This window comes from Poeciliopsis prolifica, unplaced genomic scaffold, assembly GCF_027474105.1.
Source record: "Poeciliopsis prolifica strain line A6 unplaced genomic scaffold, Auburn_PproV2 SCAFFOLD010, whole genome shotgun sequence".
Lineage (NCBI taxonomy): Eukaryota > Metazoa > Chordata > Actinopteri > Cyprinodontiformes > Poeciliidae > Poeciliopsis > Poeciliopsis prolifica.
Window position 1 is genome coordinate 13,344,337 of NW_026562385.1, and position 12,493 is coordinate 13,356,829.

The 12,493-nt window shown below is 40.3% G+C and overlaps 1 protein-coding gene across 3 annotated transcripts in view; it reads right to left on the bottom strand.

Annotated features, from left to right (window-relative positions):
* Window positions 1-1,390: 1,390 nt before the first annotated feature.
* septin12 (septin 12) overlaps window positions 1,391-12,493 on the bottom strand; it is a 45,910-nt gene continuing 34,807 nt past the window's right edge. For all 3 annotated transcript variants that reach the window (XM_055035340.1, XM_055035341.1, XM_055035342.1), the window contains 8 exons: window positions 11,686-11,814; window positions 8,889-8,970; window positions 7,523-7,660; window positions 6,386-6,503; window positions 5,616-5,711; window positions 5,277-5,373; window positions 4,098-4,149; window positions 1,391-3,207 (listed from right to left, as the gene is read on the bottom strand). In XM_055035340.1, coding sequence (XP_054891315.1) covers window positions 3,045-3,207; window positions 4,098-4,149; window positions 5,277-5,373; window positions 5,616-5,711; window positions 6,386-6,503; window positions 7,523-7,660; window positions 8,889-8,970; window positions 11,686-11,814 — 875 coding nt within the window. In that variant the 3' untranslated portion in view covers window positions 1,391-3,044. The remainder of the gene's footprint in view (window positions 3,208-4,097; window positions 4,150-5,276; window positions 5,374-5,615; window positions 5,712-6,385; window positions 6,504-7,522; window positions 7,661-8,888; window positions 8,971-11,685; window positions 11,815-12,493) is intronic.

Here is a 12,493-nt window from a genome sequence, read left to right on the forward strand (position 1 = left end):
TTTTATTAAATCATAACTGTTTGTCATTAGTCTCTGTGTGTTTCCACCTTCCTCTTAATTACAAGTAAATGTGAGGGACAAAAAATTGGATTGTTCTAAACTAAAATAAATTCCGTTTCAAAAAATACTAAACATATTTTTCCAAACGGAGTCAATTTTCTTTCTAGAAACTTTTGTATAATATTCCCTTTATTAATGAACAACAGAGGAGGCTGCTATGGGTTCCTGCTATTTTCTGCTTTGTCACCTTCTATAACCTTAGTTTTCAACCATGTTGGCCTCTAATGTATTTACCAGTAAACAGAGGGCTAATTGATGGGGACACATCGGTTTGTTTTGCTGCTTCACTATTTAGCAGCCGTCAGCTGATTAACATTTTTCAGTAGAACAAAGTGTTGCATGGTGTGGGACTTAGCAATCAGGTGAAAATTAAATTAAAAATCACTTTATTTATCCTGAAAGAAAACACGTCTTTGTCACCACTCTAATCATCCAAATATCTTCAAAGAGTTGTGAACGATAACACGGCGAGGAGCAAGGATAGCAGTCAGTCCTGCAACGAATCTGAAGAAGCCTCTGACTGAACACTGTTAGCGTGTCATGACAGCGTGTCATGACACGCTAACAGCTCAATTTCCAGGCAGGAGAGACAATATATTGACAATCTACAAACAGAACACAGTCGCTTTAAGTAAAAATAATATCAAAACCAAACTTTTTAAGTTGCCCCGAAAGATCAGTCTCGTAGCATTAGCACAGCATGCAGCATCGTTTGGCATCTCTTGTTTTTTCTGTCCTTTTGGCTCACAGGGACGTTTCTCTGAAAACCCTTTTAATTGGCTGCATAGAGTCACATGTTCTCTGGATGCTGTAGCAAAGTTAAATGATTTGGGTAAATGAAATGGGATGCTTGATCAATTTTGACACAAATGATTATCTTTTTTCTTGTATCAATTGTATAAAGGCATCGATTTCTTTGAGAACCGAATGGGGTGAATCCTTACTCACAGATTCATGTGTGGATAAAATGTTACTCCGCATGTGAATCCAACTGTGAGACTGTGAGACCTGAAATCAGATGCATTCTGCTTTCCACAGGAAGGAACGGGCTGGCAGACTCAACACAAATGCACAACACAGCTTGAAGATTTGTTTTATTTCTAAAACAAACATTTTAATAACCAGGTATTGCTTTTCTTCCCCTTCACAATGACACACCAATTTATGTTGGTCTGCCATATAAAATGTAAATAAATGTATTTTTGTGTGCTTGACAAAAAAGTCAGATGACTAGTTTAACTTTGGGTTTTGTAAAATCGACCAAACCGTTAAAGGAAACATGAAGTACATGAAAAGCGACATCTGACCTGGAAACAGTGGACAGCTCAAACATGTTGAGAAAGGCAGCTCCCTTTATTGAACACACTTAGTTTTCATGCTACATGTTTCACAGCTATTCAGTCTCAGTAGGAACACAAACACATGGTTTACTAAACGCTCGTAAAACACTTTCAGAGGATGTTCATTAAGCATGAAACTTTTCCTTCTTCCACTGTTTACAGATTTTTTTTTCTGGCAGAAAACGTTTGATGATGGATGTTCTCTTTATTTGTTCTCCACCGGGAGGCGCACTGAGCAAAGCTACAGTTAAACGTCCACTAACAATCCAGCAAGAACAAGGAGTTTACTTAAAAACATTTCTGTAAAGTTACACTTTAAATTGAAAAACAACTGAAAATTGACAATATTTTATGTTATTTTGGCACTTTGATGTGGGCAGCAAGCTTTCAAGAAGCTTTAAAGCCACAGAATGTAACGTTTATGAATTTTTTTTTTCACATATTTGTTTAAACTGTCACAACAGGAGACATCTGTCACAACACATGCTATACGGTGTTGTGATAGTATAGCATGAGACAGATAATCTGTGAAAAAATAGAGCCCCTCTGCAAACTAGAAACAACCAATCAGAGCCAGGTGGAGGGTCTTAGTATTGTCAAACATGCTCATGTACACGCTGCTTCTTCTGCTACAATACAGCTTCTCCTCATCAGTACAGCCTGTCGTGAATGCTAAGGCTAGCATAGACGCACAAAAAGAAGCTAGTTTACAAGTATGACTGACAGCGCTAAGCCCCTCCTCCTTGCTCTGATTGGTTGATTTTGGTCAGTGCATTCCTTCAGACGGCAATAGCAGCACAGGGATCAGGTGGGGGAGATTGATCTGTTCATAGATGATCTGTTTCATAGCAAACTGTCAGGACATGGTGGCAGCTTAAACAAATACGTCAAAAAGCTTTATTTTTTATTATTTCTTTTACAAAAGTTACATACTGCAGCTTTAACAGAAACCCTTCTTCGGGCTTATCACATTGAATATCATGTCAGAGTCAGTTCCCAGATCTGTCCAGTGTGGGCATGAATCCTACAAATCAACGCAGCTCGTAAATCATGACAGTATTAAGGAAACCGAATCCTACAGTTAAATCTTTTAGTTCATATACTCTACAGTCAGTTAGCTCTATCGTTAACAGATCAAATTCATAAAATAATGGCAGCCCTTTAAAAAAAAAAAACAAAACAAAAATAATGCAGCTCAAATCACACATGCAGGTAATTAATGGCATAATTTGTCAAATTAAAAGGTAAGTTCGTGGCACAGCAGGGGGTTCTAACTAATGCTTAATTCTCCTGTTTTACACACTGCAACATCTGAACTGAGCATCATTCCACACAGCAAGGCCAACATATCTGTGGACATCATAACGAAGTGTGTGTTCACACTACAGCCTCCTTTAATCCCACCTGTCTTTGTCCTCCCAGGTCATGGCTGTGACCTCCCTGTCCAACACATCTAGCTGCAATTCATTTCCTCTATCTTACATCAAAACCTCCCGCATTTCTCAGACAAAGTATTCCACTACTTGGTCCCATTGTTAAAAACAAAAAAGAAACAGAAAAAACTTCTCCCGTGTTTCACCGTGATGTGAGGGCAGAGGCTCACCCTGGCGAGCGCTCAGGAGGACAGGGTGGACGAAGGATGGATCAGAGCTGGCTCTCCGTCTCACATGTGTCGGTCCCGTTCTTCAGGGGCCAGCTGGACAGGACCAGCTCGCTGAAGTTCATGTTGCTCTCGTTGAGTCGCCGCACGCGGTACGTCTCATAGTGAATGTTGTGGGTCACATCCTTCAGGTCCTGGAGGTGAGACCTGCGCAGAGAACAGTCGGTGACAATTTCTGGGCTCCGTGGCTCTGACACAAACTGGTTTCCTGTGAAAAGTGCTGATGTGGAAGAAAAAAAAATTCCCACAGGAAACATCTGAAGCCACAGCCTTACTGAAGAGTTCAGCAGGTAGCCCATAACCCGTCCATGTCTTAATATGTGTGCTAAAAATGTGTTTGAACTGAACGGGATCACACACTTGCTGCGCTGCCGTCGCTAAAACTAGAGCCAGGCGACAATCCTACAGCAGAGCAGAGAATCGAAGGCATTATCACAACTTCTTCTGTTCGCTGATTGGTAGAAAATCTACCAGAGGGAGTCCAAGTAAAACTGAGCTGAAATTTGAATCCAGCGGATTGAGAAGAGGTGCAGTAATGCATTGACCAAGTCAGATCAATTCTAGCAACATATCATTTTTTTTATAGCATCTCGACTGGAGGGTCAAGATGATAAGAAGTCAACGCCTCTTCTCACCTGGCCATTTGGAAAAAGAAGAAAAAAAAATTTCATACCCAGCCAAAAGTTGTTTTGTGATTATGCTGTCAAAATTAAACTTTCTAATCTGTAAACTGTCTCCACTCAGATGTGCTGCTCAAGAGGCTCTGCTTCCACTGTTCACTTTAGTGCTGTGGTTGAACTATTTCAACTCTATAAAGTTAGTCATTTTCTTAACAAGGTTACTTATGTGACGTTGAGCCCATATTGTCTATTAATGAAGAACTGGCATGTTTTTTCCTTACAATCATTTTTAATAATTTCATAAACTCCAGATTTACACAACTGTATATCTGAGCAGTTTTGATGCTATCAGGAAACTGACCATTTCATAAAGATAAATGCCTTTCGAATAAAGATCAGCAGTAAACTTAGACTCACCTGATAAGAAGATCTCTCAGGTTTGCAAACTCACAGTGAGCCACATTTTCAACTGCATGAAAAGAAAACAGCAGATTATCAGTCATCATTATCAGTCACATCCTTGTTTGGAACTTGTGCTCCACAACATCCAGTCTCACTTTTGAATCGATCAGCTCCATCAGATCATTCAATACACATAAAAAGACAAATAACAAGCCATTCCTGTTTTAAGCTTTATGACTCGGGTCAAGTGTTTTGAATATCTGTCCACATGCTTCTCGTATCAGTTTGTTGTAATCTTGGCCCATGCCTCCAGACAGAACTGGTCTGTTAGGAACTAATCTGGCAGCATCCTTAGGGTCATTCATGTGGAAAACCTATCTGTCTCCCTGGTGCGTTGAGGTGTTGTCTCAATATTTCCACACAAAGTTCTTTCCTCATGCCGTCATCTCTGTTGTGAAGCCCACCGGTCCCTCATGCAGCGAAAAAGCCTCCCCCCCTCTTAAACCACAGTCGGGACGGTGTCAACAATGCTCAAATATTTTTTATCAGATGTCCTCAAAATATTCAAATACCTTCATTTGCAAGCTGTGATTTGTAATTTCCTTTGGAGTGGCATCTTCTTCATGTCAGAGTGACCCTTCAGTCCATGTTCATACAGGAAGTGTTATTAACATTTTACTTGCATAAGTGCATAAGACTGAGATAACACTGTCATAAGCATGAAGGAGTCTTTATGAATGTTATGACTGCTGTCATGAAGTGTCATTCGGCAAATAATGATACTTTTAAGGCAAAGACGAGATTTTTAATTGACTTTTAAAGACAGTTTTAAAGAAATTTTGCATTAAGATTTCATTATTTATTGAATAACACAAAGTTGACAGTTGCATAAATCACATATAATTTTCCCAAATTTTGGTACTTGGAAAAACAAAAAACAGCACCCCCATTGACTTCACCACCATTTCCCTGCTTCAGTTAAACTTCGACTTTTCTGTGCTAACCTTCACAGAGCAGCTCTGATGAAAGAGTATTTTCCCACCGTTAAATCCACAAAACAACCTGTTGGCAGCCTGGAGGGAGCAGCTGGTAAAGCTGTTGAAGTCTGCCACGCCAAAACTAGGATCCTGATGTTTTTACCACAGACAGTGTGAGGCCTAAACCTTAAAAACAGGCCTGGAACTCAAAACTCACCTTCAATGATTCCCCACTTCGTCTTCCGGCCCAGCACCTTGTTTCCATTCACCTGGTGCTCCTTGTCAGTTCCCACGACAGCAAAGGGAATGCTTTCCTGGAAAAGTCATCGGTTATTCCGTCAAGACAATCTCCATAGAAACAAGTCAACAGAAGACTGAAATATTTGGTCCTATTATTGCTGTTATGGCCATTATACTTAGTTAGTTGGATCGCTCAGAAACAATAAAACATCTGTTCTGACAGCCAGTCCTGTTCAACAAGCGTCCACCGTCCTCCAATCAGACAAATTCTCTCTCGGTTCTTCCTGTGGGTCGTTTTAAGGCTTAGAATCCTCACCCTGATTCTGTCGTTGAGAAGGCGCTCCTCTGGATCTTCATCGTACTCTCTCTGGGGGTAGACACGAATTCCATTGGATGTCAAGTCTTTCCTTATCTGCAAAAAAAAAAGTCAATCATTCAACAAACACTGCATGCTTCAAAGTGAACTTTTTGGAATAGTGTTGCTGGAGCTTTTGTCTTTCGCACATGATGGTCTTGATGCTCTCCTCAGTGTAAACGGCACTCAATGCAAGAGGCAACAAGAGGCATAGAAACATTGGCTCTATTATGACAGTCCTGACATTTACCTTTAAAAATGAGGCCATGGTAACAGCTGTATGTGTATGTGCATGTGTGTGTGTGCGTGTGTGCATGCGTGTGTGTGTTTGTGTGACACTGTGAACATTGTCTGTCTCGGAGGGGAATTTATTTAACCTGGTTAACCTCATTGAGGCATAAAGTTGCCTCATTTAACACTTTCTGTTAAATGAGGCAACATAAACTGAAGCTGATCACTGACTGTGTAAATGAAACCAGGTAGCTGGTGTTAAGGCAATGAGTTCTTCCTAACTTTCAGAGCTATATTTAATCTTAGTAACTATTGTAGAGATTAGTGTAATCAAAATAAAACCAATCACAGCCAGAAGGCGAGTCTTAATCAAGGCTGTTGACACACCTCACAAACTTTCCCCTGTCTATACAGTCTGTCATGAATGCTAATGCTAGTTAGAACAGAGGCAAAAATAAAAAGGCTCAGACTGCATGGATGTACAGAGTGCGACGCCTCACCCTTTCTTTAAATTCCTGTCTCTCTTCTACGGTGAGTGTGTCTGCTTTAGCGATGACAGGCACAATGCTCACTATCTTCCCCAGCCTCTTCATGAACTCCAGGTCGATGGGGCGCAGCCTGAAAACACACAGTCCAGCTGGAGTGTCACAAAATCACACACTTCCAAACCCTTCACTGCAACAGGTCAACACACGGCAAACAGTTATGGAGTGGGAGGAAAATAAATCTAACAGATGTTCCAGCTGAAAAAAGAATTCCAACAACATGATGCTGCCGCCATCATGTGTCATGTTGACTTTTTGAGAAACTCTGTGTGTTTGTTTATGTGACAACAAATGACCGACTCACTTAATCCACTCTATTGTGAGTTTAATGGGAACTTGGGGTTTGCTCACACAATCGGGCCGGTCATGAATAAATTGCAAATTATTTATTGCGCAAATTTGCCCCAGAGTTTGTCCCAGAAATTATTGTGATGAATGACGAAATTGTCCTGTTGAGACTATTTTCTACTAATAACAAACTTCAAGAGCGCCCTCTCGAAGATCAATAATCTTTAATATCCAAATGACATTTAACACTGGAGCTGGATGATATTTTAAACATCCAAAATCAATAAACAAAATAAATAAACCAAACTATTTATGCAGTCTCTGCTAAGCAAAATTGTGATGCGTTCACTGACTCAGATTTCTCTTAAAAGTTCAGAATTATGAGCCATCTCTCTCGCCAAAGACATGAAAGTCAGATAAACTGATGTAAAGAAAGCAACGTGATTCATTAGTTGGTTCCACATATGGATCTGACAGACGTGGGTCCCATAAGGGCAAAAAAGTGGACTTGAATTGGATTTGCCTGATGTGAACAACGCCATTGATCACAAGCTTTGTCATTTCACAATCCAAAGTGTCTCATCATCATCTTGCCACTGACAGGTTTTCACCGACTCACTCTGAAAACAGGCGTGTAAGTCGGCCCTGGGGTTATGCGTGTAATCTGTGGCGAAATATAAAGTTCATTTCTGTTTGTGACTGTTTGATGCAACTCAGGTTTTACCCAAACATTTGATGGACTGTCAGCAGCATTAGAACATCGGATGAATCATTGTGGTTGGTTCCGCTGGTGGCGATGTTTACCTGTGTCCGGTTGCAGGCAGGAAGTAGATGCAGCAGTGGACCCTGCTGTCAGGTATCCGCCTCTTCCTGTTAATGTTCAGCTCCTCCCTCAGGTATTTCTCATACTGCTCGTTCACGTACATCACTATGGGCTCCCAGCTGCAGAATGGGCGCCAGACAAGGGTCAGCATGGGATTATCATATGTTTATTCATTGTTGACAAATTACAATAGAACTATAATCAATAGTACTCATCCCGTCTAATGACGTGTTATTGAAAAACTTCAAACTCTTTTGCTGGCCCTCAGCAAAACTGACTGTGTTCATCACATCTGTCAGAACATGATAGAATCCATCCTAACTGTAGAAAAAAGGCCCACTGGGTGATTTTCTTGTTTTTTCGGGACAATTTGCCTCCAATATGAAATATGTCAATTTTAGAGTTTCAACCATGAGAGCAAACAGACATACAGTCAAAAATCTACAAAGTCCATGTGACCAGAAGTGACATAAAATCTGACTTCCAAACAAACAAAAAATCCAACTTGATTTTTAAATCCAGCAACAAAAAAACTAATCAAACAGGAAGTTTAATTGAAACCATGGTAACCTTCCCAGTGGACATTTTGTTTGGTTTAAAGTGATGCATTTTGATATACATAGTTTTTCTAAATAGGGAGCATTTGGTTTGCCAGAAGAAAAGCTTATTCCTAGATGAAGCTTAAATGTTTATCGGCTTTTTGTATCAAAATGAATTATTAGAGAGACGAACACAGATGTCAGGGAAGTAGACTAGGAATAAAGTCAGGACTTCCTGTTTACAGTCATCATGTGCTAGAAAAATGGACACATGATGAAGAAGTACAACCTCTCTGAGTCCCACTCATGATGTTTTAATGGTTTTATTATCATTCTTTCTATTTCCTGTTTTTCTTTATTGAAACACATCCTCACCTGTCGTCGTCAGATACACACTTTGGCTTGTTCATTTCATGATAACATATTTTTGGTCTTTTTCTCAATAATAATTGGGAAATGTAATTCATTTTCCTATCGGGTCAAGTTCATAAGTGCAGCACGTTTCAGCAATAAAGCAGTTCAAAAAACATCAGCAATTATGAGACAATTATTATGAATTTGTCAGATGCCATCATCAAAATGCATCAAATATATTGATCGATGTTCCACTTTCTGATAATCAAAGGCAGCTCCAATCAGCAGCGTTTTAAACTTTTATTTAAAAAGCTCAGCGTTTCGGCTGCTTTCTAGACATTTGCTCCAGATTAGAGGAGCATAGAGAATAATGTTTATCAACTGGTTTCCCTCAGGGTTCTATGTCCAATTCCCTTCCTGGTTACTGAGTGTCCTGGTTTGATTCCATCCTCACCAGTTCTCATTGTTAATCTGGTCCCCAAACCCAGGAGTATCGATCACCGTCAGCTTCATCTTCACCCCTTTTTCTTCAATTACTGCAAAGAACAGATGAAATGGATGAGCCAACGCCATGGATTCAGTTTTACTCACCATAAATAGACATTTTATGCTCTATTTGCACAGCAAGTGTGAAGAAGGACTGAAAATCTTTAAGCCTTTCAGTTTCATAGATTGTTCCCAGGAGTTTTCCTTAATATTGTTGATACACACTCAACCAGAAAGACGGAATGCTCTCGCTCAGTGACCGTGTGGAATCAGCTTGTTTCATTTTACTAACTGGGGTAATTGATCGAACTTTACTGCAAAGATGCACTGATCTGTGCATGTTTTGACTCTCTGACTGGATTCTAAAAACGTCCAGACTGAATTATTAGCATTGTCACACAGGTTCACCTTGACATGTGCAGAGATGGAGCCGTTTAACAGGCTGAGATCGAAGCTTAACGTTGGCGCTGGCTAAAAGGTTCAGGCTGATTTAAAGCCAGAGCTGCACTCTATGTGCCATGGATCTCTGTGTGATGACAGGATTTAAGAGTTCCTTCACTGAGGCAGAGTAAAGGTGTGTGTGTGTGTGTGTGTGTGTGTGTGTGTGTGTGTGTGTGTGTGCGCATGCTGGTGAGTGTTTGAGGAAAACTAAGCAGGTAAGGACTATCATTTAGAGCTTAAGTCGTTGTTGAGTAAGCACACAAGAATCTCCTCTTTTCGGAAGCATGACAGCAAACATCTGGAAACGGAGCATTCAGATTTTCACTAACCTGTAATAAAGTTGGCCTTTGTTGTTGCCATTACAGAGAAGCATTTAGTTTCATTGGAAACAAAAGCATGCGTCTTCTGGTTGTATGTGTGTGTGTGTGTTTACTTGTACATACTTTCTATAAATGTCCACTTTCACAATGTTTGCCAACCAACGGAGGTCACTTTCCCAGTGCTCCACCAGTCAGGGACATGGCGGGAATGAACTTATGACTATGGTTAGAAGTAGAGAGGGAATGGCGTGCTGTGGTGGCACAGGGGTTCAGCATAGCCCACGTTTGGAGTCCTTGACGCAGCCGTCGCATGTTCGATTCCCAGACCCGACATTTGCTGCTTTTCTCTCCTTGCCCTCTTTCCTGTCAGCCGAATTTCAAATAAGGGCCTTGTGCCCACAAAAAAAAAAAAAAAAAAACTTGGACAAAGAAATTTACTTTATATATATATATATTTATATATATATATATAAAGTAGAGAGGGAGAGTAAGAGTTAGAGAAAAAGAGAAAAAGGGGGCTTGGAAGGTGACTTCATGCACACTAATGTGTTTTAGTAAAAACCTGCTTTTCTTATGAGCACCATCTCCATCCTCATCAACCCCAAAGACTACTGCCTCTACGGTAAGGATCCCGCTGATGGAAACGAAGGGAAAAAAATCACTCATTACTCCTTGCTTTATTTTTAATGCCAGAGTTCATGGAAGTTCAATGTGCAGCTTTTCTATACCCCAGCTGGCTGAGCAGTACTGCCAACATTAACAATCCTTTAAATGCCAACAGGAAGTAGAAATTTGGTTTCTGTATTGTTTCCATTTCTCTCCTCCTGGCAGCACCCAGTGAGGAGCTTTGTTGAAAATACATCTAAACAAATCTTAATGAGACGTCTACAGTAAAACTGCTATGCATTTGGACTTTTTCTTTTTTATTTATTATTATTATTATTATTTTTGCTGATGTAGAAATGTTTTGACCAAGACTGAGCTATTTGCAAACTCAGAACCTCACGACTACAACTACTGTCCAAGGTGATTGTAATCCGAATCGGATTCCTCTGGGTTCTGTTCACAGCTGTCTGTAAATCAGACACTTGTTTGGATTGTTGGAGTTAATCATCTTGGCAGAAAAGCAACTCACCGTTAGAGGAAAAGCGTTTATTAACCACCATCGGTGGCTATGCTAACTACACTTAAAACTTTCGTTTTTGATAGCGCTGATAGGTCAACTGGCTCAGATTATCCAGCTATTTCTGTAGTTATGCTCATTTTTCTGATTGCAATTGGACCGATTTCTGATATCAGTATTGGATCTGGACGCTCCTAGTGGACTCTTTGTGAAACAGATTTACTGACTCATGCAGAGGCTTGGTGAGAAAATGTGGATATTTAAAAAAAAAACTGTTTGTGGTGTTTATGCATGGTCCTGACTCTGCTTCTGTTAAATTTTAAATGTAAGCTGAAGAAGTTCATGACAAAGAGGAAATGATGAACAATGTCAAAGAGAACCCGAACTGCAACTGTTAGGTCCTGACAGAACTGGGCTGTCAAATCATCCTGAGATTATTATTATTTTTTATCTGAATCCATGTTCATTCCTTGTGAACCAAGCTGTTACAATTCATAAGTGTCCATGTGTAAAATGATTTTACAAACTATAACTTCAGAAAACTAGTGCCTTACACCCCTTCCTGCATATTGAGCGTTCAAAGCTTCATAGGCTTCCAGAGTGAAACAGACTTTCAGCATTCCTGATTATGACACAAGCGGCTCAGGGAAAAGAGATGTGAAAGCAGGATGTGAGAGCTGCTTCTGAATAGATCAGTGGATATAAATGATTCACAGGAGGCCAGAACAAAGGCAAGAACACATTGAAAACCAACAGTACTGCTTTCCTGAGGTCGACTTTCTGGAAACACTAAAGCTGCAGGCTTGATCTGTAAGTGTGTTTGCAATGCCTAACACATAGTACTTTGTGTACTATGTGTGTGTGCGTGTGAGTGTGCTCACCATGACTGACTGCATGCAGTTTGACTGTTTTGGATATCTTCTCTTCATAGTCAGGTGTGCAGGACTTCCGGCTGACTTTTGACTTGAAGAGAGTGTTGATGAGCGTAGACTTCCCCAGTCCACTCTGACCTGCGAACAGAAGACGTTCAGCCTCCGCTCTGATAAAACCGTCTTTACACATGGCCTCGGGCGCACGTTTACATTTACATGCAGAGAAAAAAAAAATCAAACCAAAGGCTCCTGCAGCAGAGCACGGATACCTAGACACCAAATCTCGGTTCAATCACAGCCCTCTGTGACCTGATTTATCAACACTGAGCTCACCAGGCAAATAAAAAATAAAGAAGTATGCATGTGTTTCAGGAAAAGTTGCATAAAACAACAGGTAGCCTGAATGTGAGCAATGGCTGAAAATAATAACTTGTGCACACTTGGTTAAGTTTCAGTTGAACAGCAGAGGAAGTGCAGATCATCTAAACTTTGTATAGAGCAAATTGGCCCAGCAGCTTTCTAAACCACTTCCTCACAGAGTCACACTTCCGCTTTCTATATGAAAAGTGAAATAATCTGTCAACAAGTAAAAGGCACAGCAGCACATAGCAAAACATGCACATTGAAATAAAAATACACTGTTGGTCATATTCTACATAATTCCATCTAATGGAAATTATGACCAGATCTCCATAACTTTGTCATAGCATCCCATTGTGCTGTATCTTATTTTTTCCTAACTGTGCCATGAATATCTTCAATCCAACTATGGCAAGCAGGAGCTTTGTTAGACTATCACTGGAGTATTTAATGAGGC